At 45.3% G+C, this 24255-nt stretch overlaps 1 protein-coding gene across 2 annotated transcripts in view; it reads right to left on the minus strand.

Moving 5' to 3' along the window:
- Nucleotides 1–22921, minus strand: part of LOC124002240 (1-phosphatidylinositol 4,5-bisphosphate phosphodiesterase beta-1-like) — a 35614-nt gene extending 12693 nt beyond the window's left edge. Inside the window, exons 1-28 of one of the 2 annotated variants that reach the window (XM_046309606.1) lie at nucleotides 22443–22921; nucleotides 21495–21572; nucleotides 20921–20989; nucleotides 20534–20674; nucleotides 20250–20329; nucleotides 20038–20091; nucleotides 19697–19772; nucleotides 19425–19525; nucleotides 19101–19264; nucleotides 17281–17427; nucleotides 13856–14013; nucleotides 7915–7997; nucleotides 7672–7756; nucleotides 7351–7537; nucleotides 7102–7175; nucleotides 6872–6971; nucleotides 6442–6526; nucleotides 5641–5765; nucleotides 5385–5539; nucleotides 5082–5246; nucleotides 4711–4810; nucleotides 1819–1923; nucleotides 1504–1616; nucleotides 1207–1345; nucleotides 995–1048; nucleotides 677–893; nucleotides 217–376; nucleotides 72–148 (exon numbers count right to left, since the gene is read on the minus strand). In XM_046309606.1, coding sequence (XP_046165562.1) covers nucleotides 72–148; nucleotides 217–376; nucleotides 677–893; nucleotides 995–1048; nucleotides 1207–1345; nucleotides 1504–1616; nucleotides 1819–1923; nucleotides 4711–4810; nucleotides 5082–5246; nucleotides 5385–5539; nucleotides 5641–5765; nucleotides 6442–6526; nucleotides 6872–6971; nucleotides 7102–7175; nucleotides 7351–7537; nucleotides 7672–7756; nucleotides 7915–7997; nucleotides 13856–14013; nucleotides 17281–17427; nucleotides 19101–19264; nucleotides 19425–19525; nucleotides 19697–19772; nucleotides 20038–20091; nucleotides 20250–20329; nucleotides 20534–20674; nucleotides 20921–20989; nucleotides 21495–21572; nucleotides 22443–22541 — 3191 coding nt within the window. In that variant the 5' untranslated portion in view covers nucleotides 22542–22921. Of the gene's footprint in view, nucleotides 1–71; nucleotides 149–216; nucleotides 377–676; nucleotides 894–994; nucleotides 1049–1206; nucleotides 1346–1503; nucleotides 1617–1818; nucleotides 1924–4710; nucleotides 4811–5081; nucleotides 5247–5384; nucleotides 5540–5640; nucleotides 5766–6441; nucleotides 6527–6871; nucleotides 6972–7101; nucleotides 7176–7350; nucleotides 7538–7671; nucleotides 7757–7914; nucleotides 7998–13855; nucleotides 14014–17280; nucleotides 17428–19100; nucleotides 19265–19424; nucleotides 19526–19696; nucleotides 19773–20037; nucleotides 20092–20249; nucleotides 20330–20533; nucleotides 20675–20920; nucleotides 20990–21494; nucleotides 21573–22442 lie in introns of those variants that run through there. The other variant, XM_046309607.1, reaches the window with a different exon arrangement.
- Nucleotides 22922–24255: the final 1334 nt, after the last annotated feature.

The following is a 24255-nucleotide window of genomic DNA, read 5'->3' on the forward strand; positions in this document are numbered from 1 at the left end:
AATTATGTCTTTATAATACACTCACTTTACGTCTCTGTTAAACTGACGTCTCACAGTCATGTCAAACTCACTTGTCACAGATGTCTTTTAATTTCTTCATCTGGTTGTTCTGGCTTTCCTCAGTCACCGTAGTCAGTTTCTCCATCAGCTGCAATAGTGGTGAGTATTAGAATGTACAGTTATATAATGTATTATGTGTGTGTGTGTGTGTGTTACCTGTTTGATATGTTCTCTTTTGAGGTATTTCTCGCTGTAGTATTGTTCCTGCCTCAGCTCCAGTAGCTGTTGCTGTTGTTGTTCTCTCAGCTCCCCCAGTTGGTCCTCTCCCTCCTCATCAAACTGCTTCAGTTCAGCCTCCCCTCCGGGCGTCAAACTTCTACAACACATACATGCACACGCGTGCGCGCACGCACACACACACACACACACACACACACACACACACACACACACACACACACACACACACACACACACACACACACACACACACACACACACACACACACACACACACACACACACACACACACACACACACACACACACACACACACACACACACACACACACACACACACACGAGGGACATGAGTCAGGGTTAGGGACAACGCACACATACACACACAATGCAACACTCTACCTCACTCCCCCAACCCCCCTCCACCCTACCTACCTTGTCTTACCATGTTGCTTAGTCTTCAGTAGAGCGTTGTGTCTGCGTGTGTGTTGGTTCTTAGCCTGGTTGTATTTGGTGGTATGTTCCTTCACCATCTCCAAAGTCTTCTTCTGGTGTCTCTTCACCACATCCTTCATCTCCCTGTAGTGTCTTTTCTGCTCCCGCATGATCAGTTTCTGTTGCCTGAGCTCCTCTAGTGTGGCCGCCTCCATATCTGAACCGTCAGAGACCACACAGTTGAGCACATAGACTACACACCACAGCCACACTGTCTTATACTGACCACACACAATCGCGCCCCCTGATCCCTCTGACCTATCAGAACGCTCTGCACCATGTCTTCAGTCTTCAACGCTGGTTTGGCTGGTTCTGAAAAGACAACAAAAACACTATTATTGTTTGGCGGCACACCATTTAAATGGGAAAATGAATTAATGTCAATACATCTGCGGTGACATTGTAGCAGTCTTGGGTGTGACTTTGGCAGATAGAAGTTGGTTGGCCAGGAGTCAGAAGTCCAAGGTTACCTGTGGCTGCAGGCTGAGGTGTGTTAGTAGGAGTCCTGGGTGTGACGGTAGGGCTGGGGCTGAGACCGTTCTCCAGAGGAGCAGTTCGTAGGTTTGCTTTTGGCTCAGCGGGCCCTGGCTGATCAGCATTAGCCTCAACCTTTATAACACAAAAGCATCAACAACATTTAACATTACAATCAAAACCAGGAAAAACAAGAATGTAACAGTATTTCTAAATGCATGTGTATCAATGAGAACCCATTTTTACTGTCCATAACCCTCTTTTGACCACAAAACTCTAGTTTGACCACAAACCTCTTTGCTGGTCTCCTCCTCCCCTTCCTCTAGGGTGAGAGCAGCCAGCTGCTGGGACCGCTGCTCCAGGAGATTCACATACCGGATGGGGTTAGACAGCGCCTCGATCACATCTACACACACAAACACACGCACACACACACATTAGGGATTAGCCTTGATGCAATGTGGGCAAGCTGAAGAAAAAGACCACTTCTCTGAGGCCAGATATTACTGCCACACATGCACGCGTTCCTTACCACTAATGACTAAGCTGGTACTAAGCTTATACAGAGACCTCCAGGTCTAATAGGCATTGTCGTACACCAGACCTACCTGCAAAGGTGTCTGGGACATAATCCTTCACTTCGATGTAGACAAACACAGCAGGCAGAATCAGAGACTGGTTCTTCTCATTCCTCAAGCCAATGTAGCGATAACCTGAGACAGACAGAACATAGTTAATAACCTGAGGACAGGAGAGGAAAACAGAGGACAATAAGGACTACAGAGAGAAAGAAACACAAAACTATTTGCAGAAACAGTGCTTACTGTTTACAGGTAAATATAATGTTGTTCCTGTTCCCAAGAAAGCTAAGGTAACTGAGCTAAACGACTATCGCCCGGTAGCACTCACTTCCGTCATCATGAAGTGCTTTGAGAGTCTAGTGAAGGACTATATCACCTCCACCCCACCTGACACCCTAGACCCACTCCAATTTGCTTACCGCCCCAATAGGTCCAAAGACGATGCAATCGCAATCACACTGCACACTGCACTAACCCATCTTGACAAGAGGAATACCTATGTAAGAATGCTGTTCATCGACTACAACTCAGCATTTAACATCATAGTACCCTCCAAACTCATCATTAAGCTCAAGACCCTGGGTCTTGACCCCGCCCTGTGCAACTGGGTCCTGGACTTCCTGACGGGCCGCCCCCAGGTGGTGAGGGTAGAAAATAACATTTCCACCCCCTGCTGATTCTCAACACTGGGGCCCCACAGGCGTGCGTTCTCAGCCCTCTCCTGTACCCCTTGTTCACCCATGACTGCGTGGCCATCCACGCCTCCAACTCAATCATCAAGTTTGCAGACGACACTACAGTGGTAGGCTTGATTACCAATGTTGGGTTCTTATTTTTCAGAGTAAATAACTCAGCTGTAACCAAGTTGAATCATTCCCAAAGGTTCTGTACAGCTGTAATCAGACAGCAAACATTTCAGACATCACAGTTATATACATCCTACTTAAGACACTCCCTCTCTCCATCCTTAGTTTATGCCCAAGAGAAAGAAGGTAACCAGATACTAGCCCTGATTACTCCCAAAAGGGGAACTGACCTCACGCCCCACCTCCTGACCTCAACCCCTCCTTCACCTAATCCACAGATATCTATCGGTCTTTCCTATATCAACACATCGCTCTCCTCTCCTCCATCAAACACATTCCAAAGCCTTCTGGGTCGCTACAGATTCTTTTTAGTCAAGGCTTCGTCTCTATCATTTATTTCATATCTCAATGTTCAAAGTTTAGCCGATTCCAACACCAACAACGACAAGACAGCCTACAGGGAGGAGGTGAGGGCCCTCGGAGTGTGGTGTCAGGAAAATAACCTCACACTCAATATCAACAAAACAAAGGATATGATCGTGGACTTCAGGACACAGCAGAGGGAGCACCCTACTATCCACATCGACGGGACAGTAGTAGAGAAGGTGGAAAGTTTTAATTAGGTTCCTCGGCGTACACATCACGAACAAACTGAAATTGTCCACCCGCACAGACAGCGTGGTGAAGAAGGTGCAGCAGTGCCTCTTCAACCTCAGGAGGCTGAAGAAATTCGGCTTGTCACCAAAAGCACTCACAAACTTTTACAGATGCACAATCGAGAGCATCCTGTCGTGCTGTATCACGGCCTGGTATGGCAACTGCTCCACCCACAACCTTAAGCCTCTCCAGAGGGTAGTGAGGTCTGCACAACGCATCACCGGGGGCAAACTACCTGCCCTCCAGGACACCTACACCACCCGATGTCACAGGAAGGCCAAAAAGATCATCAAGGACAACAACCACCCGAGCCACTGCCTGTTCACCCCACTATCATCCAGAAGGCGAGGTCAGTACAGGTGCATCAAAGCGGGACTGAGACTAAAAAACAGCTTCTATCTCAAGGCCATCAGACTGTTGAACAGCATTCACTAACATTGCGTGGCTGCTGCTAACACACTGACTCATCCTTAGCCACTTTAATAATGGAAAATTGGATGTAATAAATGTGTCACTAGCCACTTTAAACAATGCCACTTTATATCATGTTTACATACCCTAAATTACTCATCTCATATGTATATACTGTACTCTATACCATCTACTGCATCTTGCCTATGCTGTTCGGCCATCGCTCATCCATATATTTTTATGTACATATTCTTGTTCATTCCTTTACACTTGTGTGTGTATAAGGTAGTTCCTTCCTATCCTTCCTGTTTGGCCCTGTCCGGGGGTGTCATCGGATGGGGCCACAGTGTCTCCTGACCCCTCCTGTCTCAGCCTCCAGTATTTATGCTGCAGTAGTTTATGTGTTGGGGGGCTAGGGTCAGTTTGTTATATCTGGAGTACTTCTCCTGTCCTATCCGGTGTCCTGTGTGAATTTAAGTATGCTCGCTCTAATTCTCTCTTTCTCTCTTTCTTTCTCTCTGTCGGAGGACCTGAACCCTAGGACCAAGGATGACTCCTTGCTGTCCCCAGTCCACCTGGCCAGTTTCAACTGTTCTGCCTGTGATTATTATTATTTGACCATGCTGGTCATTTATGAACATTTGAACATCTTGGCCATGTTCTGTTATAATCTCCACCTGGCACAGCCAGAAGAGGACTGGCCACCCCACATAGCCTGGTTCCTCTCTAGGTTTCTTCCTAGGTTTTGGCCTTTCTAGGGAGTTTTTCCTAGCCACCGTGCTTCTACACCTGCATTGCTTGCTGTTTGGGGTTTTAGGCTGGGTTTCTGTACAGCACTTTGAGATATCAGCTGATGTACGAAGGGCTATATAAATACATTTGATTTTATTTTATTTGATTTAGTTGTTGTGAAATTGTTAGATTACTTGTTCGATATTACTGCATGGTCGGAACTAGAAGCACAATCATTTCGCTACACTCGCATTAACATCTGCTAACCATGTGCATGTGACAAATAAAATACATTTGATTTGATTTGATTTACCGGGCCGTATGGCTGGCACAGGGATAATACGGTGACCTATGAACTTTCCTCCTTCCTCAAAAGCAGCAATCCTCAGAGAGGCCAATGTCGGGAGAACTACCTACAAAAACACAATTAGACACAGTCAAACATTGATATACTTTAATATTATACACAGTTATACAGTTAAAATAATACAGTTTTACACAGTTAAACTGTTACACTTCGATATTATATGCTACCTATGATTATACAGTTTGCCTGAATCCTGAAGATTTGAGTTAGCTCTCTGAGCTAATGCCTAGGCTTTAGCTCAGAGGGCTAACACAGTCCAGTCTTATGGCATTTAGGGGACCTGAGTTCGAACCCAGTCGGTCATACTGTTGTCTCACCTTCTTGAAGATGATTGGGTCCTCGTCCCAGACAGGGTTGATAGCGTTGCTTTGGGATGTCTTGGTCTTCAGGGCTTTTCTCCTGGTGTCCACAGGAAGACCAAACATGTCGAGCTCTACGTACACACCTACCTTCTTGTCGCTCAGAAACTGGCCTGATATTATCTGTAGGAGAGAGACGCTCAGATTAAATGTGCTAATCTTATATCCACACTTTAGTCTAAACTACAGTAACTGGTAAACCTTGACAGACAGTGTATTGGTTGGGTTATGGTTATGGTTCAAGTATTCTGTAACTTCTACCTTGACCTTGACTGTGTTAGCCACAATGCCGTCCACAGTGCTCTCAGCGAACGGGTCAAAGTGTTTGTCTGGTCGTCTCATGAACTCTGGTTTCAGTCTGTAGCCACTCTTCCCATTGTACTCATACATGCCCAGGTTCAACTGCATAGACAGATCTGAGAGAGAGAGGGATAAAGAAAGAGAGAGAGACAGAGGTCATGGGGAGGTCAGAGGTTAAGAGAAGTCAGGGGTCACAGGTCAAGTATGCAGGCCTCACCTATAGTTTGGAAGTTGAGTGCCACCAGCTGGCAGCCAGCGTTCCAGAAGAGTTGTGGCATGTAGTTGGAAGAGTCCACCCTAGTGCCTTTAGGGTAGATACGACTCAACTGCTGCTTGTTATATCTGAGAGGACATGTTAAAGACATGACATTACATTACAGTAAGAACACTCTTCCTAGAACACTCCACCCGGCACAGCCAGAAGAGGACTGGCCACCCCTCAGAGCCTGGTACCTCTCTAGGTTTTTTCCTAGATTCCTGCCTTTCTAGGGAGTTTTTCCTAGCCACTGTGCTTCTACGTCTGAATTGCTTGCTGTTTGGGGTTTTAGGGTGGGGTTCTGTATAGCACTTTGTGACATCGGCAGATGTAAAAAGGGCTTTATAAATACATTTGATTGATTGATTGATCTTAGAACCAACAAGGGTTATTTGACTGTTCCCTAGAAGAACCCTTTGAAGAACCCATTTTGGTTCCAGATAGGAACTTTTTGGTTCCCATGTAGAAGCCTTTCCACATAGGGGTTCTACATGGAACCCAAAAGGGGTCCTCCTATGGGAACAGCCACAGAACCCTTTTGGGACCCTTTTTCTAAGAGTGTAGAGTAGGGCCTGTATATTAGTCAACTGCATTGATGAGACTTAACTGCTGCTAATCTTCAATGGAATTAGCTACAATAGAGAGCAAAGCAAACCCTTAGGAGGGAAGTAATCAACCACACTACAAACTAATACTGAAGAAGAGTTAGGGTTTCGGGTTATTGTTGGGGTTATTTAGAGGGTAGCTGAATCTTAAGGATACTCCACAAACTCCACGGGCGACTTCGTGAGGTGCTCCAGAGCTTTAGTCTCCACAAATGATGACATTTGATAGCTACGATTAACCTCTGGGGAAAGAACATAATGGTTTATTATGCATTTGTGTGTTTATGCGCTCATATGTGTGTTTACACTGAGAATACAAAACATTAAGAACACCTGCTCTTTCCATGACATTGACTGACCAATTGAATCCAGGTGAAAGCATTAACCCCTCCTGATGTCACTTGTTAAATCCACTTCAAATCAGTGTAGATGGAGAGGAGGAGACAGGTTAAAGAAGGATTTTAAGCCTTTTGACAATTGAGGGTGAGTGGGCAAGACAACACAATCAACATGGTCCAACATGTGTTCCATGTGAATGTGTTCCTAATGTTTGGTATACTCAGTGTATATGCAGTGAGCCAGCATACTTTTGGACGCCTCGAAGGAGTTAAACTTGGTGGGCTGGACGTAGTTGACCAGAGTGGACATCTCCTCTGTGGCTACAGCCTCCCGCTCCTCTGCTGTCCCCTGGAGACAAAGTCATCACATAACAGGCAGCCATGTTACCCTAACCCTGACACTCCCCTCTAATATACATCAGCAGTGTTAAAGGGTAACCAAGTAACCACGGTAGGAGAGTACAAGCTACTGAACTCACCTCATCTGATGTCTTCTTACAGTCATCGTCATCATCATCATCGTCATCGTCATCGTCTTCAGCCTCTATTTCTCCTGAAAGAATGTTTACATTTTCATATACTTTAAAAGTGTTTTTGTTGTTGTTGTCATCTCTCATAAAAAGCTTCTAGAGAGCCTCACCAGCTGTGATAGTGATGAAGATGGTGAACATGATTATTATTATTATCATAATGTTTATGCATTAGAGCACACTTGCAGACAGCCTCACCTTCTGTAATGTTGCTAGGAGACAAGGGTTCATCTGTTGCCTGTTCTGCTGCTACGCTCTGGTTGGTTGGGTGCTCTGCCATTCTCTTGTTGCCATGGGCAGCCGAGGGCTTGTGGGATTTCTTGTTCTTAATGAGGATCTTACCTATCAGCTCCTGAGGACTTGGCAGGGGTACCCCAGACTCCAGCTAACTCACACACACACACAAACAAACAGACACACACGCCCAGGCAACGCACACACATATCAGTTTACATGCAAGCAAGTGTGCGTGTGTGTGTGTTGGGGGGGGGGGGGGGGGGGGGTGTCCTAGAAACTTACGGGATATTTCTCCAGTGGGTCAATCAGTAGTGCATCTCCAAATATCGACCTGCAATATTCTGCCATCTTGGCTTGTTGCTTTGGGCTGTTAGGGTTAAAGGGTCAGGATTAAAGAGCAGTTGACCAAATATTTTCTAATATATTTGCCTATATATATATATATATATATATATATATATATATATATATATATATATATATATATATATATATATATATATATATATGTGTGTGTTCACTCACGAGTCCACATGGTTTTCGAAGGACAGGATGACAGGAAAAGGAGAGGTTTTGAAAGCACACTCAGCGATGGCCTCAATCACCTCCTGTAGAGTAAAAGGAGAAGTTATAATAGTTGGTTATTTTATTGCACATATATACACTGAGTGTACAAAACATTAGGTGTGTCAAGAACTGCAACGCTCAAGTGTGTCAAGAACTGCCTTACAGCTGGGTTTTTCACGCTCAACAGTTTCCTGTGTTTCAAGAATAGTTCACCACCCAATGGACATCCAGCCAATGGCAGGCCAGTGGTCAAAAAAGGGGTAATTGATGAAAGAAGAAAAAGGAGGCTGACATGAATAGTGCAGAGCAACAGATGGGCAACAGATGGGCAACAGTTTGTCAACTGACAGTACAACATTTGTGCCCAAAGACCCAGAAAAGAATGCACAACTCATCGTACATTGACACACATGGGGGTATGGCAGCCAACGACCTTATAGAGATCCACTTCTTTTAGCAAAAAAACAAGAAACTGCTATTGCAGTGGGCTAAGGAACGAAAACACTTGGCACTGGAGAATTTGAAAAACATTGCCTGATCTGGTGAATCCTGGTTCCTGCTGTTTCACGCTGATGGGAGGACGAGGGTATGAAGAAAACCACATGAGTACATGCATCTATCCAGTGGTGGAAAAAGTACCCACTTATCATACTTGAGTAAAAGTAAAGACCTTAATGACTCAAGTAAAAGTCAAAGTCACTCAGTAAAATACTACTTGAGTAAAAGTCTAAAAGTATTTGGTTTCAAATATACTTAAGTATCAAAAGTAAATGTAATTGCTACAATATACCTAAGTATGAAATAATTTAATATTCCTTATATTAAGCAAACCGTACAGCATCATTTTCTTGTTTATTTTACTTTACAAATAGCCAGGGCATGCTCCAACACTAACACATAATTTACAAATGAAGCATATGTTTAGTGAGTCCGTCAGATCAGAGGAGGTAGGGATGACATGGGATGTTCTCTTGATAAGTGTGTGAATTTGACAATTTTCCTCTCCTGCTGTCACGACTTCCACCGAAGTCGGCTCCTTGTTCAGACGGCGTTCGGTGGTCGACGTCACCGGCTTTTTAGCCATCGCCGCTCCATTTTTCATGTATCCATTTGTTTTATCTTGTTCCCTGCACACCTATTTTTCATTCCCCAATCAATTCATTTGTATTTATTCCTCTGTTCCCCATCATGTCTTTGTGTAGGATTGTTGGTGTTACGTGTATTTTGATATTGTGGATATTGTTACGCGCAATTACTTTTTGTCTATGTTCCGTGTTTTGAGCACATTTTATGTATTTTGTGCTGTCATTTTTGACCGGGAAAAAAAGTGTGCCTGTTCACTACACTCTGCTCTCCTGCACCTGACTTTGCCTCCAATACACACTCCCAACACCTGCTAAGCATTCAAAATGTAACGAGTACTTTTGGGTGTCAGGGAAAATGTATGGAGTAAAAAGTACATTATTGTTTTTAGGAATGTAGTGAAGTAAAAGTAAAAGTTGTCAAAAATAGAAATAGTAAAGTACAGATACACCAAAAAACTACTTAAGTAGTACTTTATGTCATGTTTTGTCATATATTGTCTTGTCATTATGCTTTCCCTTCTGTTCGTTTCCCCCTGCTGGTCTTATTAGGTTCGTTCCCTTTTTCTATCCCTCTCTCCCCCTCCCTCTCTCTCCTCTCTCTATCGTTCCGTTCCTGCTCCCAGCTGTTCCTCATTCTCCTAACTCACTCATTTAGTCTTTTTACACCTGTTCCCTATTTTGTCTTCTGATTAGAGTCCCTATTTCTCCCCTTGTTTTCCACTTCTGTCCTTGTCGGATCCTTGTCTATTGTTCACCGTGCTGTGTTTGTGTATCGCCCTGTCGTGTCGTGTTTCCCTCAGATGCTGCGTGGTGAGCAGGTGTCTGAGTCTGCTAAGTTCAAGTGCCTTCCCGAGGCAACCTGCAGTTCAAGATCGAGTCTCCAGTCTGTTCTCGTCATTACGAGTGGAAATTGTGTTTTTTGATTGTATTTTTACTTTACTGGATTAAAGACTCTGTTTTCGCCAAGTCGCTTTTGGGTCCTCATTCACCTGCATAACAGAAGGATCCGACCAAGTATGGACCCAGCGACTATGGATTCTCTCTACTCTACTCTCGAGTTCCAGGGAGCGATGCTCGGCAGACACGAGCAGGAATTGTCTGCTGCTCGGCATGCCATTGAGACCCTGGCCGCTCAGGTCTCCGACCTCTCAGGACAGTATCAGAGTCTTCGTCTCGTGCCACCAGCTACTTCCGGGTCTTCCGAGCCTCCGGAACCTAGGGTTAATAACCCACCATGTTATTCTGGGCAGCCCACTGAGTGCCGCTCCTTTCTCACCCAGTGTGATATAGTGTTCTCTCTCCAACCCAACACATACTCAGAGAGAGAGCTCGGATTGCCTACGTCATATCACTCCTTACTGGTCGGGCTCGGCAGTGGGGCACAGCTATCTGGGAGGCAAGCGCTGAGTGTACTAACAATTATCTGAACTTTAAAGAGGAGATGATAAGAGTTTTTGATCGTTCAGTTTTTGGGAAAGAAGCTTCTTGGTCCCTGTCTTCCCTATGTCAAGGTAATCGATCCATAACGGATTACTCTATAGAGTTTCGCACTCTTGCTGCCTCCAGTAACTGGAACGAGCAGGCGTTGCTCGCTCGTTTTCTGGAGGGACTCCACGCTAAGGTTAAGGATGAGATTCTCTCTCGAGAGGTTCCATCCAGCGTGGATTCTTTGATTGAACTCGCTATTCGCATTGAACGACGGGTAGATCTTCGTCACCGAGCTCATAGAAGAGAGCTCGCGTTAACTGTGTCTCCCCTCTCTCGGACACTACCATCTTTCCCCACTGACTCAGGTGTTGAGCCCATGCAGCTGGGGGGTATTCGCATCTCGACTAAGGAGAGGGAACGGAGAATCACCAACCGCCTCTGTCTCTATTGCGGTTCCGCTGGTCATTTTGTCATTTCATGTCCAGTTAAAGGCCAGAGCTCATCAGTAAGCGGAGGGCGACTGATAAGCGCTACTAGACGGTCCTCTCCGTCAAGTACCTGTACTACTTTACCGGTCCATCTACGCTGGACCGGATCGGCAGCTTCCTGCAGTGCATTAATAGACTCTGGGGCGGAGGGCTGTTTTATGGACGAAGCCTGGGCTCGGGAACATGACATTCCTCTCAGACAGTTAGGGGAGCCCACGGTCATGTTCGCCTTGGATGGTAGTCCTCTCCCCAGTATATTATGTGAAACACTACCTTTAATCCTCACTGTATCTGGTAACCATAGTGAGACCATTTCTTTTTTGATTTTTTGTTCACCTTTTACACCTGTTGTTTTGGGTCATCCCTGGCTAGTGTGTCATAATCCTTCTTTTGATTGGTCTAGTAATTCTATCCTTTCCTGGAACGTTTCTTGTCATGTGAAGTGTTTAATGTCTGCTATTTCTCCTGTTTGTTCTGTCCCCTCTTCTCAGGAGGAACCTGGTGATTTGACAGGAGTGCCGGAGGAATATCATGGTCTGCGCACGGTCTTCAGTCGGTCCAGAACCAACTCCTCTCCTCCTCACCGGTCGTATGATTGTTGTTCTGATCTCTTTAAGAAGCGTTTTGCATCCGCTCCTATCCTTGTTGCACCTGACGTCACTAAACAGTTTATTGTTGAGGTTGACGCGTCGGGGGTGGGCGTGGGAGCCATTCTGTCCCAGCGCTCCGATACTGACGATGGGGTCCACCCTTGTGCGTATTTTTCTCATCGCCTGTCACCGTCGGAACGTAACTATGATGTGGCTAACCGCGAACTGCTCGCCATCCGTTTAGCCCTAGGCAAATGGCGACAGTGGTTGGAGGGGCGACCGTTCCTTTTGTCGTTTGGACTGACCAAAGGAACCTTGAGTACATCCGTTCTGCCAAACGACTGAATGCGCGTCATGCTCGTTGGGCGTTGTTTTTCGCTCGTTTCGAGTTCGTTATTTCTTATTGCCCGGGTACTAAGAACACCAAGCCTCATGCTTTATCCCGTCTCTTTAGTTCTGCTGTGGCTTCTACCGATCCCGAGGGGATCCTTCCTGTTGGGCGTGTTGTCGGGTTGACTGTCTGGGGAATTGAGAGACAGGTTAAGCAAGCACTCACGCACACTGCGTCGCCGCGCGCTTGTTCTAGTAACCTTCTTTTCGTTCCTGTTTCTACTCGTCTGGCTGTTCTTCAGTGGGCTCACTCTGCCAAGTTAGCTGGCCATCCCGGCGTTCGGGGTACGCTTGCTTCTATTCGCCAGCGGTTTTGGTGGCCTACTCAGGAGCGTGACACGCGCCGTTTCGTGGCTGCGTGTTCAGACTGCGCGCAGAAGAAGTCTGGTAATTTTTTTTCTGCTTCTGCTCCTGGTCTTGCTGGGTCTCAGTCTGTTCCCTGCCATCGCATCTCTCCTGTTCTTGTTCCTGCCCTTGCTGTGTCTCAGTCTGTCCCTAGTTGTTACTCTCCTGGCCTGTTTGGTTCTGTTTGCTCTTTAGCTTTCAGTTCTCTACCCGTGTCTCATTTTTTTTTTTTAGAGTAGTACCCTAGTTTCCCTTTTTATCGTTTTCCGTTACGGTCCTGAGGAGAGGAGTTGGGTTCTTTCTCGGGACGTGCTGGACCGTTTGTGATCTATGATTTCCTCCGTTGCCGCCAGTGTTCCTCCTCGAGAGCGCCAGGAGGCGCTCGGTGAGTGGGGGGGGTACTGTCATGTTTTGTCATATATTGTCTTGTCATTATGCTTTCCCTTCTGTTCGTTTCCCCCTGCTGGTCTTATTAGGTTCGTTCCCTTTTTCTATCCCTCTCTCTCCCCCTCCCTCTCTCTCCTCTCTCTATCGTTCCGTTCCTGCTCCCAGCTGTTCCTCATTCTCCTAACTCACTCATTTAGTCTTTTTACACCTGTTCCCTATTTTGTCTTCTGATTAGAGTCCCTATTTCTCCCCTTGTTTTCCACTTCTGTCCTTGTCGGATCCTTGTCTATTGTTCACCGTGCTGTGTTTGTGTATCGCCCTGTCGTGTCGTGTTTCCCTCAGATGCTGCGTGGCCTTGAGCAGGTGTCTGAGTCTGCTAAGTTCAGTGGGTGCCTTCCCGAATGGCAACCTGCAGTTCATATATTATTATTATATTAAGATCGAGTCTCCAGTCTGTTCTCGTCATTACGAGTGGAAATTGTGTTTTTTGATTGTATTTTTACTTTACTGGATTAAAGACTCTGTTTTCGCCAAGTCGCTTTTGGGTCCTCATTCACCTGCATAACACTTTAAACTATTTTTACACTACTGCATCTATCACGCACCGTGTCAACATTGAAGGCAGGTTGTGGTGGTGTCAAGGTGTGGGGTTTTCAAGGCACACATTGGCCCCTTAATAAAAGTGGAGCAATGTTTAAATGCCCCAGGATATCATTGCCATTTTTACATAATTTAGCAGACGCTTTTCTCCAGAGCAACTTACAGTAGTGAGTACATATATTTTAATTATTTTTCACACTGGTCCCCCGTGGGTATCAAACCCACAACCCTGGTGTTGCAAGCACCATGCCCAACTAACTGAGCCACACATTGCCAATCAGGTGCATCCCTTCATGGCAGCACTGTATCCATCTGTGAAAATGATTTTTCAGCAGGATAATGCCCAATGACACAAAGCTAGGATTGTCCAGGAATGGTTCCACAAACATGACAGTGTTCAAGTTACTGCAGTGGCCTGCCACGTCCGATATAGACTATATCAGAATAAAATGATCCGTTTTAGAAGCAGAGACAAGGCGGAGACTAATGTAGCCTTGACACAGACGAATGGAGTTAGCCTTGATGCAGGAGATTTCAGAGTATGTGTGTGTTTGTGTGTGCGTGCGAGCGAGCGGCATGCGTGTACCTTGAAGCAGATCTCCGAGGTCATGGTGAAGCCGTGTGTGATGACTGGTTCCTCCTCTGTGGTCCGTCCTTTCCAACAGTCTAACTCCACACACCGACAGCCTGCCAACATCACTTGACGGTACATCTCCACTGACGAACTACCTGCCAGCTGCCCCGCTACACACACACACACATACACACACATATTTATAAATATATGTAGCCCTACACACAGATTAGATTTGTGTGAGTCAACAAATAATAGGTGTGTGTGTGTGTGTGTGTGTGTGTGTGTGTGTGTGTGTGTGTGTGTGTGTGTGTGTGTGTGTGTGTGTGTGTGTGTGTGTGTGTGTGTGTGTGTGTGTGTGTGTGTGTGTGTGTGTGTGTGTGTGTGTGTGTGTGTGTGTGTGTGTGTGTGTGTGTGTGTGTGTGTGTGTGCGTGTGTGCGTGTGTGTGTGCGTGCGTGCGTGCGTGCGTGCGTGTGTGTGTGTTAGTGATGCCAGGTTCAGCTGTTTGTTCTCAAGATGGGAGAACCTTCCAGAAGGACAACAATCTCTGCAGCACTCCACCAATTAGGACTTTAAGGTAGAGTGGCCAGACGGAAGCCACTTCTCAGTAAAAGCACATGACAGCCCACTTGGAGTTTGCCAAAAGGCACCTAAAGGACTCTCAGACCATGAGAAACAAGATTCTCTGGTCCGATGAAATCAACATTGAATTTCTTTGGCCTGAATGCCAACGTCACATCTGGAGGAAACCAGGCACCGCTCTTCACCTGGCCAATACCACCCTACAGTGAAGTGGTGGTGGCAGCATCATGCTGTGTAGATGTTGTTCAGCAGCAGGGACTGGGAGACTAGTCAGGATCGAATGAAAGATGAACGGAGGAAAGTACAGAGAGATCCTTGATGAAAACCTGCTCCGGAGAACTCAGACTGAGGCGAAGGTTCACCTTCTAACAGGACAACGACCCTAAACACACAGCCAAGACAACGCAGGAGTGGCTTCTGAATGTCATTGAGTGGCACTGCCAGAGCCCAGACTTGAACCTGATCAAACATCTCTGGAGAGAAAAATATGTGCAGCGATGGTCCCCTTCCAACCTGACAAAGCTTGAAAGGATCTGCAGAGAAGAATAGGAGAAACTCCCCAGGTGTACCATGCATGTAGAGTCATACCCAAGAAGACATGAGGCTATGATCACTGCCAAAGGTGCTTTAACAAAGTACTGAGTAAAGGGTCTGAATACCTTTGTAAATCTGATATTTCAATTTGGTATTTTTTTAAATATGCAAAAACATCTAAAAATGTGTTTTTGCTTTGTCATTATGGGGTATTGTGTGTACTGTAGATTGATGATTTAAAAAAAAACAATTTAATCCATTTTAGAATAATGCTGTCAGATAACAAACTACTTTCTGAATGCACTGAAGATATGTTTCCAGTTATAATTTCTATTTGTTCATCAACTTATCTATCATTACATACATGCACCTTCTCTTCTGTCATTATGTTTCCCTAGAAGACTAAAGAACCCTTGCTCACCAGAATAATGTCTTAAATCAATAGAATGAATGCTTCATTCTAGTTGACATCGGTAAAGTTTCCTCTGTCATCTCTGCTTCTTTGCAGAGCAAAGACATTTGGGGACCTGGGAGAAAATTCAATAACTCAAAAACAAAAACCAGGAAAGATTTTCTATGCAAAATGTCCTAATGACATCAGTTTGACCGGTTTTAAGGAAATAGAAAGCTATGAAACTACCCAAGATGTTTCTGATAAGATTTCAGTTTGGCTTGGATGTGTCACGTATACTCCCTCTTTGGCCTCTGGGTCACCAGGCTGCTGATTATTACGCACATCTGTCACTATCGTCACACGGAACCAGCCCTTAGTGACACCCACCTGGACTCCATTACCTCCTTGATTACCTGCCCTATTTATGTCACTCCCTTTGGTTCCTTCCCCAGGCGTTATTGTTTCTGTTTCATGTCTGTGTGCTGTTTGTGTTTCTTGTTTTGTATTATATTATGTTCCGTTTAGCCTGAAGCATAGGCTCCTGTGCTTCAGGCTGCAAGTCAGGGTCCTGTGCCCCTATGGAGGCGACAGATCCGCTCCTGATCCCCGGAACGTCCCTCTGGTTGGCGTCCTGCGGCTGGAGCCGCACGTCGGAGAGGGGGTGCTGTATCGTCTGCGCCTTCTTTTGCACTCTAGGTCGCCGGGCTCCTGCGCCCCAGCCGGCTCAACAGGTTCCCACGCTTCGGGAACTTTCCCTCTCTGGCCTCTAGGTCACCAGACTGCTGATTATACACACCTGTCACCATCGTCACGCCCACCAGCACTTATTGACACCCACCTGGACTCCATTAACTCCTTGATTACCTGCCCTATTTATGTCACTGCCTTTGGTTCCTTCCCCAGGCGTTATTGTTTCTGTTTCATGCCTTGTTGTGTATTATGTACCGTTTATTTATTAAATATTCACTCCCTGTACTTGCTTCCCAACTCTCAGCATACATCCTTACAGGATGCATATCAGCTTTTAAGATGCTGATTAAAAATAGCTATACAGACAGTATCTAACTTCGCATTCTCTCAGGATGCAGAAATAAATCATCCAGGTCACCTGTGATACAAGTCAGTATTTGACATCCATCCATGTCTGAGGAAGTCGGGAGATGACGTGGAAACCAGCCACTAGGGGCAACAGTAAGCACTGTTTCCTTCAAGTATATTTTGGTTTTGCTAGGGCGATGTGGACGGGAATGGCGGATGGGCGTAAGCGTCTGTCTCTGTTTCCAAAGGCTGCAAGTTGGAATCCAGCAATGAAAAGTTGTTAAAAAGTTGAGTTAATGCCTAAACTTAACCTTAAACACTTGATGTTTGGAAGAACTTCAACATTTGACATTTGAGAAACATGGGTGAACATCTAATTCTGACTGTGAAAGCTGGTAGCAGCCAGCAAATAACATTTCTCCACTTCTGTTCCCGTCTTGTTACTCTCTATTTGTATAGCGCCTCACAATCATAACACATAACAAAGCCCGGCACTGCTTTCATCATCTTACCACTTCAAATCTTTCCCAAACATTACTTTTCTTGCCCTCCCTTCTCTTTATCTTTAACTCTCCATTTCACAGCTTTTCTTTTATTGAATTACACTCGAGATTGTCCTTTTTTCCTCTGTGGATCTACATGAACTTGTTCTGCCCGTTCCCAAAAGCATGTTGTGATTGGTATAAAGGCTATTTGATGTGCATAGGCTACAGTTAGGTCCTAATGAGAGAAAAACCTCAAAGTAGCATATAAATATAAATGGCACAAGAATTATAAATGTATGATACAGTACATTATGGATTTAAGGTATTGTGTTCTCTTTATTCAACCCACCCACCCCTCAACCACACAATATTTCATGACCCTAAATCACTAATGTGTGTGTACCTGTGAGGTAGGTGTTATGTGAGGAGTTGATGAAGTAGTGAGACAGAGGGAAGGTCATGTCTTCGGACTGGTCCAGCTTCTCAGGTGGAATCACTCCGTTCTCATCAGACACTAGGTACTTGCTGAGCCCCTCCAACGTGATCAAGCCTACAGAACACACGGGCACAAAGTATTCAGACCCCTTTACTTTTTCCACATTTTGTTACTTTACAGCCTTATTCTAAAATGGATTAAATTAAATAAAAAAACATCAGCAATCTACACACAATACCCCATAATGACAAAGCGAAAAGAGGTTTTTTAGAAACTTGCTAGTTTATTACAAATTAAAAACCGAAACACCTTATTTACATAAGTATTCAGACCCTTTGCTATGAGACTTGAAATTGAACTCAGGTGTATTCTGTTTCCATTGATCATCCTTGAGATGTTTCGACAACTTGATTGGAGTCCACCTGTGGTGAATTCAATTGATTGGACTGATTTGGAAAGGCACACACCTGTCTTTATATGGTCCCACAGTTGACAGTGCATGTCAGAGCAAAAACCAAGCCACGGGTTCGAAGGAATTGACCATAGAGCTCCGAGATGGGTTTGTGTTGAGGCACAGATCTAGGAAGGGCACCAAAACATTTCCGCGCATTGAAGGTCCCCAAAACCACAGTGGCCTCCATCATTCTTAAATGGAAGAAGTTTGGAACCACCAAGAACTGGCCGACGGCCAAACTGAGCAATCAGGGGAGAAGGGCCTTGGTCAAGGAGGTGACCAAGAATCCGATGGTCACTCTAAAAGAGCTCCAGAGTTCCTCTGTGGAGATGGGAGAACCTTCCAGAAGTTTAACAATCTCTGAAACACTCCACCAATCAGGACTTTATGGTAGGAGTGGCCAGACGGAAGCCACTCCTCAGTAAAAAACACACGACAGCCTGCTTGGTGTTTGCCAAAAGGCACCTAAAGGACTCTCAGACCATGAGAAACAAGATTCTCTTGTCTGATGAAACTAAGATTCAACTCATTGGCCTGAATGCCAAGTGTCACGTCTGGAAGAAACCTGGCACCATCCCAACGGTGAAGCATGATTGTGGCAGCATCATGCTGTGGGGATGTTTTTCAGCGGCAGGGACTGGAAGACTAGTCAGGATCGAGGGACAGAGATATTCTTGATGAAAACCTGCTCTAGAGCGCTCAAGACCTCAGACTGGGGTGAAGGTTTACCTTCCAACAGAACTATGACCCTAAGCACACAGCCAAGACAACGCGGTAGTAGATTCAGGACAAGTCTCTGAATGTCCTTGAGTGGCCCAGCCAGAGCCCGGACTTGAACCTGATCGAACATCTCTGGAAAGACCTGAAAATAGCTGTGCAGCGGCGCTCCCCATCCAAGCTGACTGAGTTTCAGGTGATCTGCAGAGAAGAATGGGCAAAACTCCCCAAATGCAGGTGTGCCAAACTTGTAGCGTCATACCCAAGACTCAAGGTTGTAATCACTGCCAAAGGTGCTTCAAAGTACTGAGTAAATGGTCTGAATACTTATGTACATGTGATATTTCCGTTATTCGTTTTTTTACACTTGCAAAAATTTATAAAATCCTATTCTTGCTTTGTCATTTTGGGGTATTGTGTTGAGATTGATGAGGGAAAAAAACTGTAACAGTAAGACAAATGTTGAAAAAGTAAAGGGGTCTGAATAATTTCCGAATGCACTGTATATACACAAAGACACTCATATCTCACACACACACAAGTATGCATACATGCATGCACGCAAGCTTACACGTAGGCACAAACGCATGCACACAAAACACACACTCACACACACCTTGTTTGAGCAGGCTGTGGTTGAGTTCATATTTCTCCATCAGGGTCTGTGTCTGAGAGGGTCTGAGAGGAGGATACAGAATCTCATTCAGACGAGGATCTCTCTGCCTCTCATTAATGAACTCTGTCATCTGATCCACCGACAGGTAAGCACCCTTAGCACCTCTACAGAAAGAGAGAGAGAAATAGTCAGGAATTAGTGACTGTACATAGTGCTGAGAGAAGACTGAGCTGAATTCTGGCTGAACAGCAGAGGACCGGAGAGGAAGGATCAGAAAGGGTCAGGGTTTAGAGCTGGGTACCAGGAGGTAGTATCAGTACTTACTGCTGAGAGAAAACTGAGCTGAGTTCTGGCCGAGGACAGAGGTGGGAGAGGAACGATCTGTAAAGGTCAGGGGTGAAGTCCTCAAGGGGAATAGAGTCACTCTGCAGAGGAACACAAATACCACTGAGATGATTCAGGTTTCAAGAAGTGGTCATTTAAATAGTTGGCTTGAGTGTGAGAGGAAATAACTACCAGTTAGAATACCACCACTACCAGCTTTTATGTTGTATAGTTTGTTATATTATATAGTATTCCATAGTTATAATCTATACCCGTCCAAATGGTAGGTTGCAGTGTTCCAAAGCCGTCTCCACCCTCTTTTTGTCCGCTGAGAACATGCGGACGATGCTGGATAAAAGGGGCAGGACATGCACAATATAAACCAATCACATCCCAAAGGATTCACAGGGAGTTAATCAGCAGACACGGGAGTGACAATTTGTGTTCGAAGGGATGGGCCCTGAGAAAAGCGCTGCACAGATTCACTAATCTTGACCCCATAATGAGTAGTTATTTGGGACACCAGGTAATTTATATAGATCAGTGATTCTGCACAACACCTTGCTCAGGATGATCCCCTAAAATGATTGAGGAACCAATGGGATTCACTCACTTCTTCACTGGGATCCGCCCCTCTGAGTTTGGCTGCAGGGTCAGTCTGACATACCTGTTAGAGAAAGATTAGGAAAAAGGGAGACAGGAATAAACACACCTCTGTCACACCAACATTCCCAGTGATCTCCATTGCTATCACAGATCTGTCTGGCACCCGCCTTTCCTTTTTAAATGCCGTAAAGATTTAATCAATTTTCCTGATAGACTCACGCTTTCTCCAGACTTGTTTCTCTGTTCATGTTGTGACTCAACAGGTTGGAGGCCAGAGAGAACAGCTCCTCAGCCCACTCCTATACAACACAGAGACAAAGAGAGGAACAGTGTGTGTGTGTGTGTGTGTGTGTGTGTGTGTGTGTGTGTGTGTGTGTGTGTGTGTGTGTGTGTGTGTGTGTGTGTGTGTGTGTGTGTGTGTGTGTGTGTGTGTGTGTGTGTGTGTGTGTGTGTGTGTGTGTGTGTGTGTGTGTGTGTGTGTGTGTGTGTGTGTGTGTGCATACCGTGGCCTCCTCCTCTTGCAGGGCCATGAAGTTGAGGTATGTGATGTTGACCATGTCCGGTCCTGTGACTATGGTCAACAAACGATTCTCTATACGGCCAACTAGATTCCCCACATCAAGCAGCTCACGCAGCTTCGCCTCCTAGAGAGGACAAAGGGTCAGAGTTTAGAGGTTAGAGGTCAAGGTCACAGGTTAGACCAGGGGTGTTAGCTCCAATCCTCAAAATGTGTTTTAATTTCAACATGGTACATCATTGATCAGTGTTGCTGATTAGTATTGCTGATTGGCTAGGGAATCAGACTATGAATCAAAGGCAGTGATGAAAACCAACAGGAGCCTGGTTTGACATGCTTGGGTCAAGATTCAGAGGTCCTGGGGGTTAAGTACCTTTGGTGTTTTGGTGCTCTTCCCTGTTCTGGCATCCTTTATATGGGTGATGTCTAACAACTCTGTCTCCTGCAGGAGAGATGGAAGGGAGAAAGACAGAGAGAAAAAAGGATGGAGAGATAATGACGGAGGGAGTAAAGACATGAGAGAAGGAGTGTTAAAATATTCATCACTCACTCACTCACTCACTCAAAAACACACACACACACACACACACACACACACACACACACACACACACACACACACACACACACACACACACACACACACACACACACACACACACACACACACACACACACACACACACACACACAGGGGGACTAAGCCCCAGCAGGAAGCAGAATACACAGTGGGAGTCCCAAAGTGAGAGACAGCATGGCGTCTCCTCCACTTAGCTCGTGTGTGTGTGTGTGTGTGTGTGTGTGTGTGTGTGTGTGTGTGTGTGTGTGTGTGTGTGTGTGTGTGTGTGTGTGTGTGTGTGTGTGTGTGTGTGTGTGTGTGTGTGTGTGTGTGTGTGTGTGTGTGTGTGTGTGTGTGTGTGTGTGTGCGCGTGCGCGTGTGCGTGGACCTTGTTCTGGTCAGTCCAGTGAAGGAAGTATCCATGTGGATCCACAGTCAGGGTGATGGGAGTCACTGTTGAGAGATCCTGACCACATGGAGACAGAGATTAGCACACACACACACTTGACATTGTTGGTTGTGATTATGCATGTAATGTGGTTGTGAATATGTTGTATTGTGTGTGTGTGTGTGTGTGTGTGTGTGTGTGTGTGTGTGTGTGTGTGTGTGTGTGTGTGTGTGTGTGTGTGTGTGTGTGTGTGTGTGTGTGTGTGTGTGTGTGTGTGTGTGTGTGTGTGTGTGTGTGTGCGTGTGTGCGTGCGCGCCTGTGTGTGTGTGTGTGCGAATGTTAGAAGCTGAGTCGGGTTTGACTAAGGCGTTGCATAAGCATGAATCACTTCGGTCCAGAATTACCTCTTTACTTAGAAATATATACTGACACACACATGTACGCACCAATGCACACACACACTCTCTCTCCCTCTATCTATCTCTCTATTTTATGTGGTGGAACATTTCGGGTAACCAGGGAGGGATTTTAACTATGGCAGTTACCATAGCAACATGCCAGCACATTTCTCTGTATCCTTCCTCTGTGCTTAAAACCTTCAACATACCAACACACATTCTTGCAAACACGTGCACGTACACACACGTACACACACGTACACACACACGTACATGTACACACACACACACACACACACACACACACACACACACACACACACACACACACACACACACACACACACACACACACACACACACACACACACACACACACACACACACGCACACACACACACACACACACACGTTACAACATATTTGCAACCACATTACATGTGTAATCACAACCACAAACATCAAGTGTGTTCACATTTTCATCTTAAATGTCTATCACGTATCATTTCTAAAAGGAGTGTTAACAACACACTCACACACTGATACTCACATCGTCCCATTTCATGAAGCGGCTGCCATTCTGCAGAGTATCGGGGACGGTCGGGGGTTTAAGCTTCAGAGCATGTGTCCCTGGCTGAGCCCCTGCCATGGTACACACACACCTTCAACCAGGAGCGCGGGAAGTCCTCTTTCCCTTTATACTCTTTCTCCTCTCCTGTCTTGCTCTCCTCTTCTCTCCTCTTTAGTCAGTAGACTGAGAGGGTTGGATGATAATGATCTGGTATTTACATCACTGAAACAAGCTGCATATCCATCTACAATCAACGGTGTCTTTTGCCCTGTCTAGTCAATTCTGTAGAATCAACAGTATACTCCTCTTTAGTATAATGCGTCCTACTGTACTAGCTGACTGTCTTAGGGTTACTCTTCTAGTATCAGTGTCCTCTTGTATACCTAGTGTAAAACAGGATAATATAGTACTAGCTGTCCTGTTCTATCTGTCAGCTCGCTCTGTGAGACATAACTGCTACTGCCTCCACACACTGACTCACTCTGACATGCGTATGGAGCCTGCACGCCCACACTCACACAGACACACACACACAGACACACACACACAGACACACACACACAGACACACACACAGACACACACACAGACAAAGAGAGAGAGAGAGATAATATGAAACCAATGTAGCTTATTGGATCCATAATCAATTGTATCTATTTTCTAAATCAAATATTCATCAAAGACAATACAGAGGGTATGGGCTCCCACGTGCAGCACCATACCATAGGACCATACATACCTGTACAGGTTTTCCATCATGGTTGGTTGCAAGGGTTTGAATCCTAAAAAGCTTGACCTGTGGTCGGTGCACGTGCGCGTGTGTACAGGACTACTGCAGGAGCTATTTCAGCTCCTACTCTCCCACTCCATCCACAAGTGGTGAAGAGTCCTGAGTGTGTGGGCGAGCTACAGAATTTATGTAGTTGATGTGGTGTGTGTGTGTGGTTAATATAGTGTGTGTGTGTGTGTGTGTGTGTGTGTGTGTGTGTGTGTGTGTGTGTGTGTGTGTGTGTGTGTGTGTGTGTGTGTGTGTGTGTGTGTGTGTGTGTGTGTGTGTGTGTGTGTGTGTGTGTGTGTGTGTGTGTGTGTGTGTGTGTGTGTGTGTGTGTGTGTGTGTGTGTGTGTGTGTGTGTGTGTGTGTATACAGAAACCAAAGGCTTATGTGTACCCTCTACACTCATCCAGTACTAAATAAAGAATAGTGTTGTTACAATGTGATTGCGATGATGACTGGAGAAGAAAGGAGAGGACATACAAACAGACAGACAGCGTACCCTTTACATTTCTGCAGTACAATATACACACAATCAGTGTTTTGTTTCCCTGTGCCATGATTCTGGCATTGGACAAATCATCATAATTTATTATCTATTGATTTATTTAACCTATAGTTAACTAGTTAAGTCAGTTAAGAACAAGTTCAGAGCCAGTTTCAGTGGTGCGGTACTCAAAAAAACATAATATTAAAAGATAGGAAACATGAGATGGGCCATAGAATCCATGGATTCTATCTCTATGTGATGGGCCCTGTTAAGTAACATGTGACGCATTGAGTGACCAAATGATAATTGTGATGTTTCATGTAACCATTCATTTATCAGTGGTGAACCACCCCAAGGGCAACCCTCAGAGCCAAACTGGCAGCCAGCCAGTGGCTGAGCCTAAGACCCCTGCTGTCTTAAAAGTGGTGGCTGGCTCAGACTAAAGGTGAGGTATTCACTTTAATTCATGTCAATTTAAAGTAGTGGACAGTTGTATTTTAACAGTGAGAATGTTACTAATATTTTTGGAAA

The sequence above is a fragment of the Oncorhynchus gorbuscha genome, linkage group LG17 (assembly GCF_021184085.1).
Source record: "Oncorhynchus gorbuscha isolate QuinsamMale2020 ecotype Even-year linkage group LG17, OgorEven_v1.0, whole genome shotgun sequence".
NCBI classification, from domain to species: Eukaryota; Metazoa; Chordata; class Actinopteri; order Salmoniformes; family Salmonidae; genus Oncorhynchus; species Oncorhynchus gorbuscha.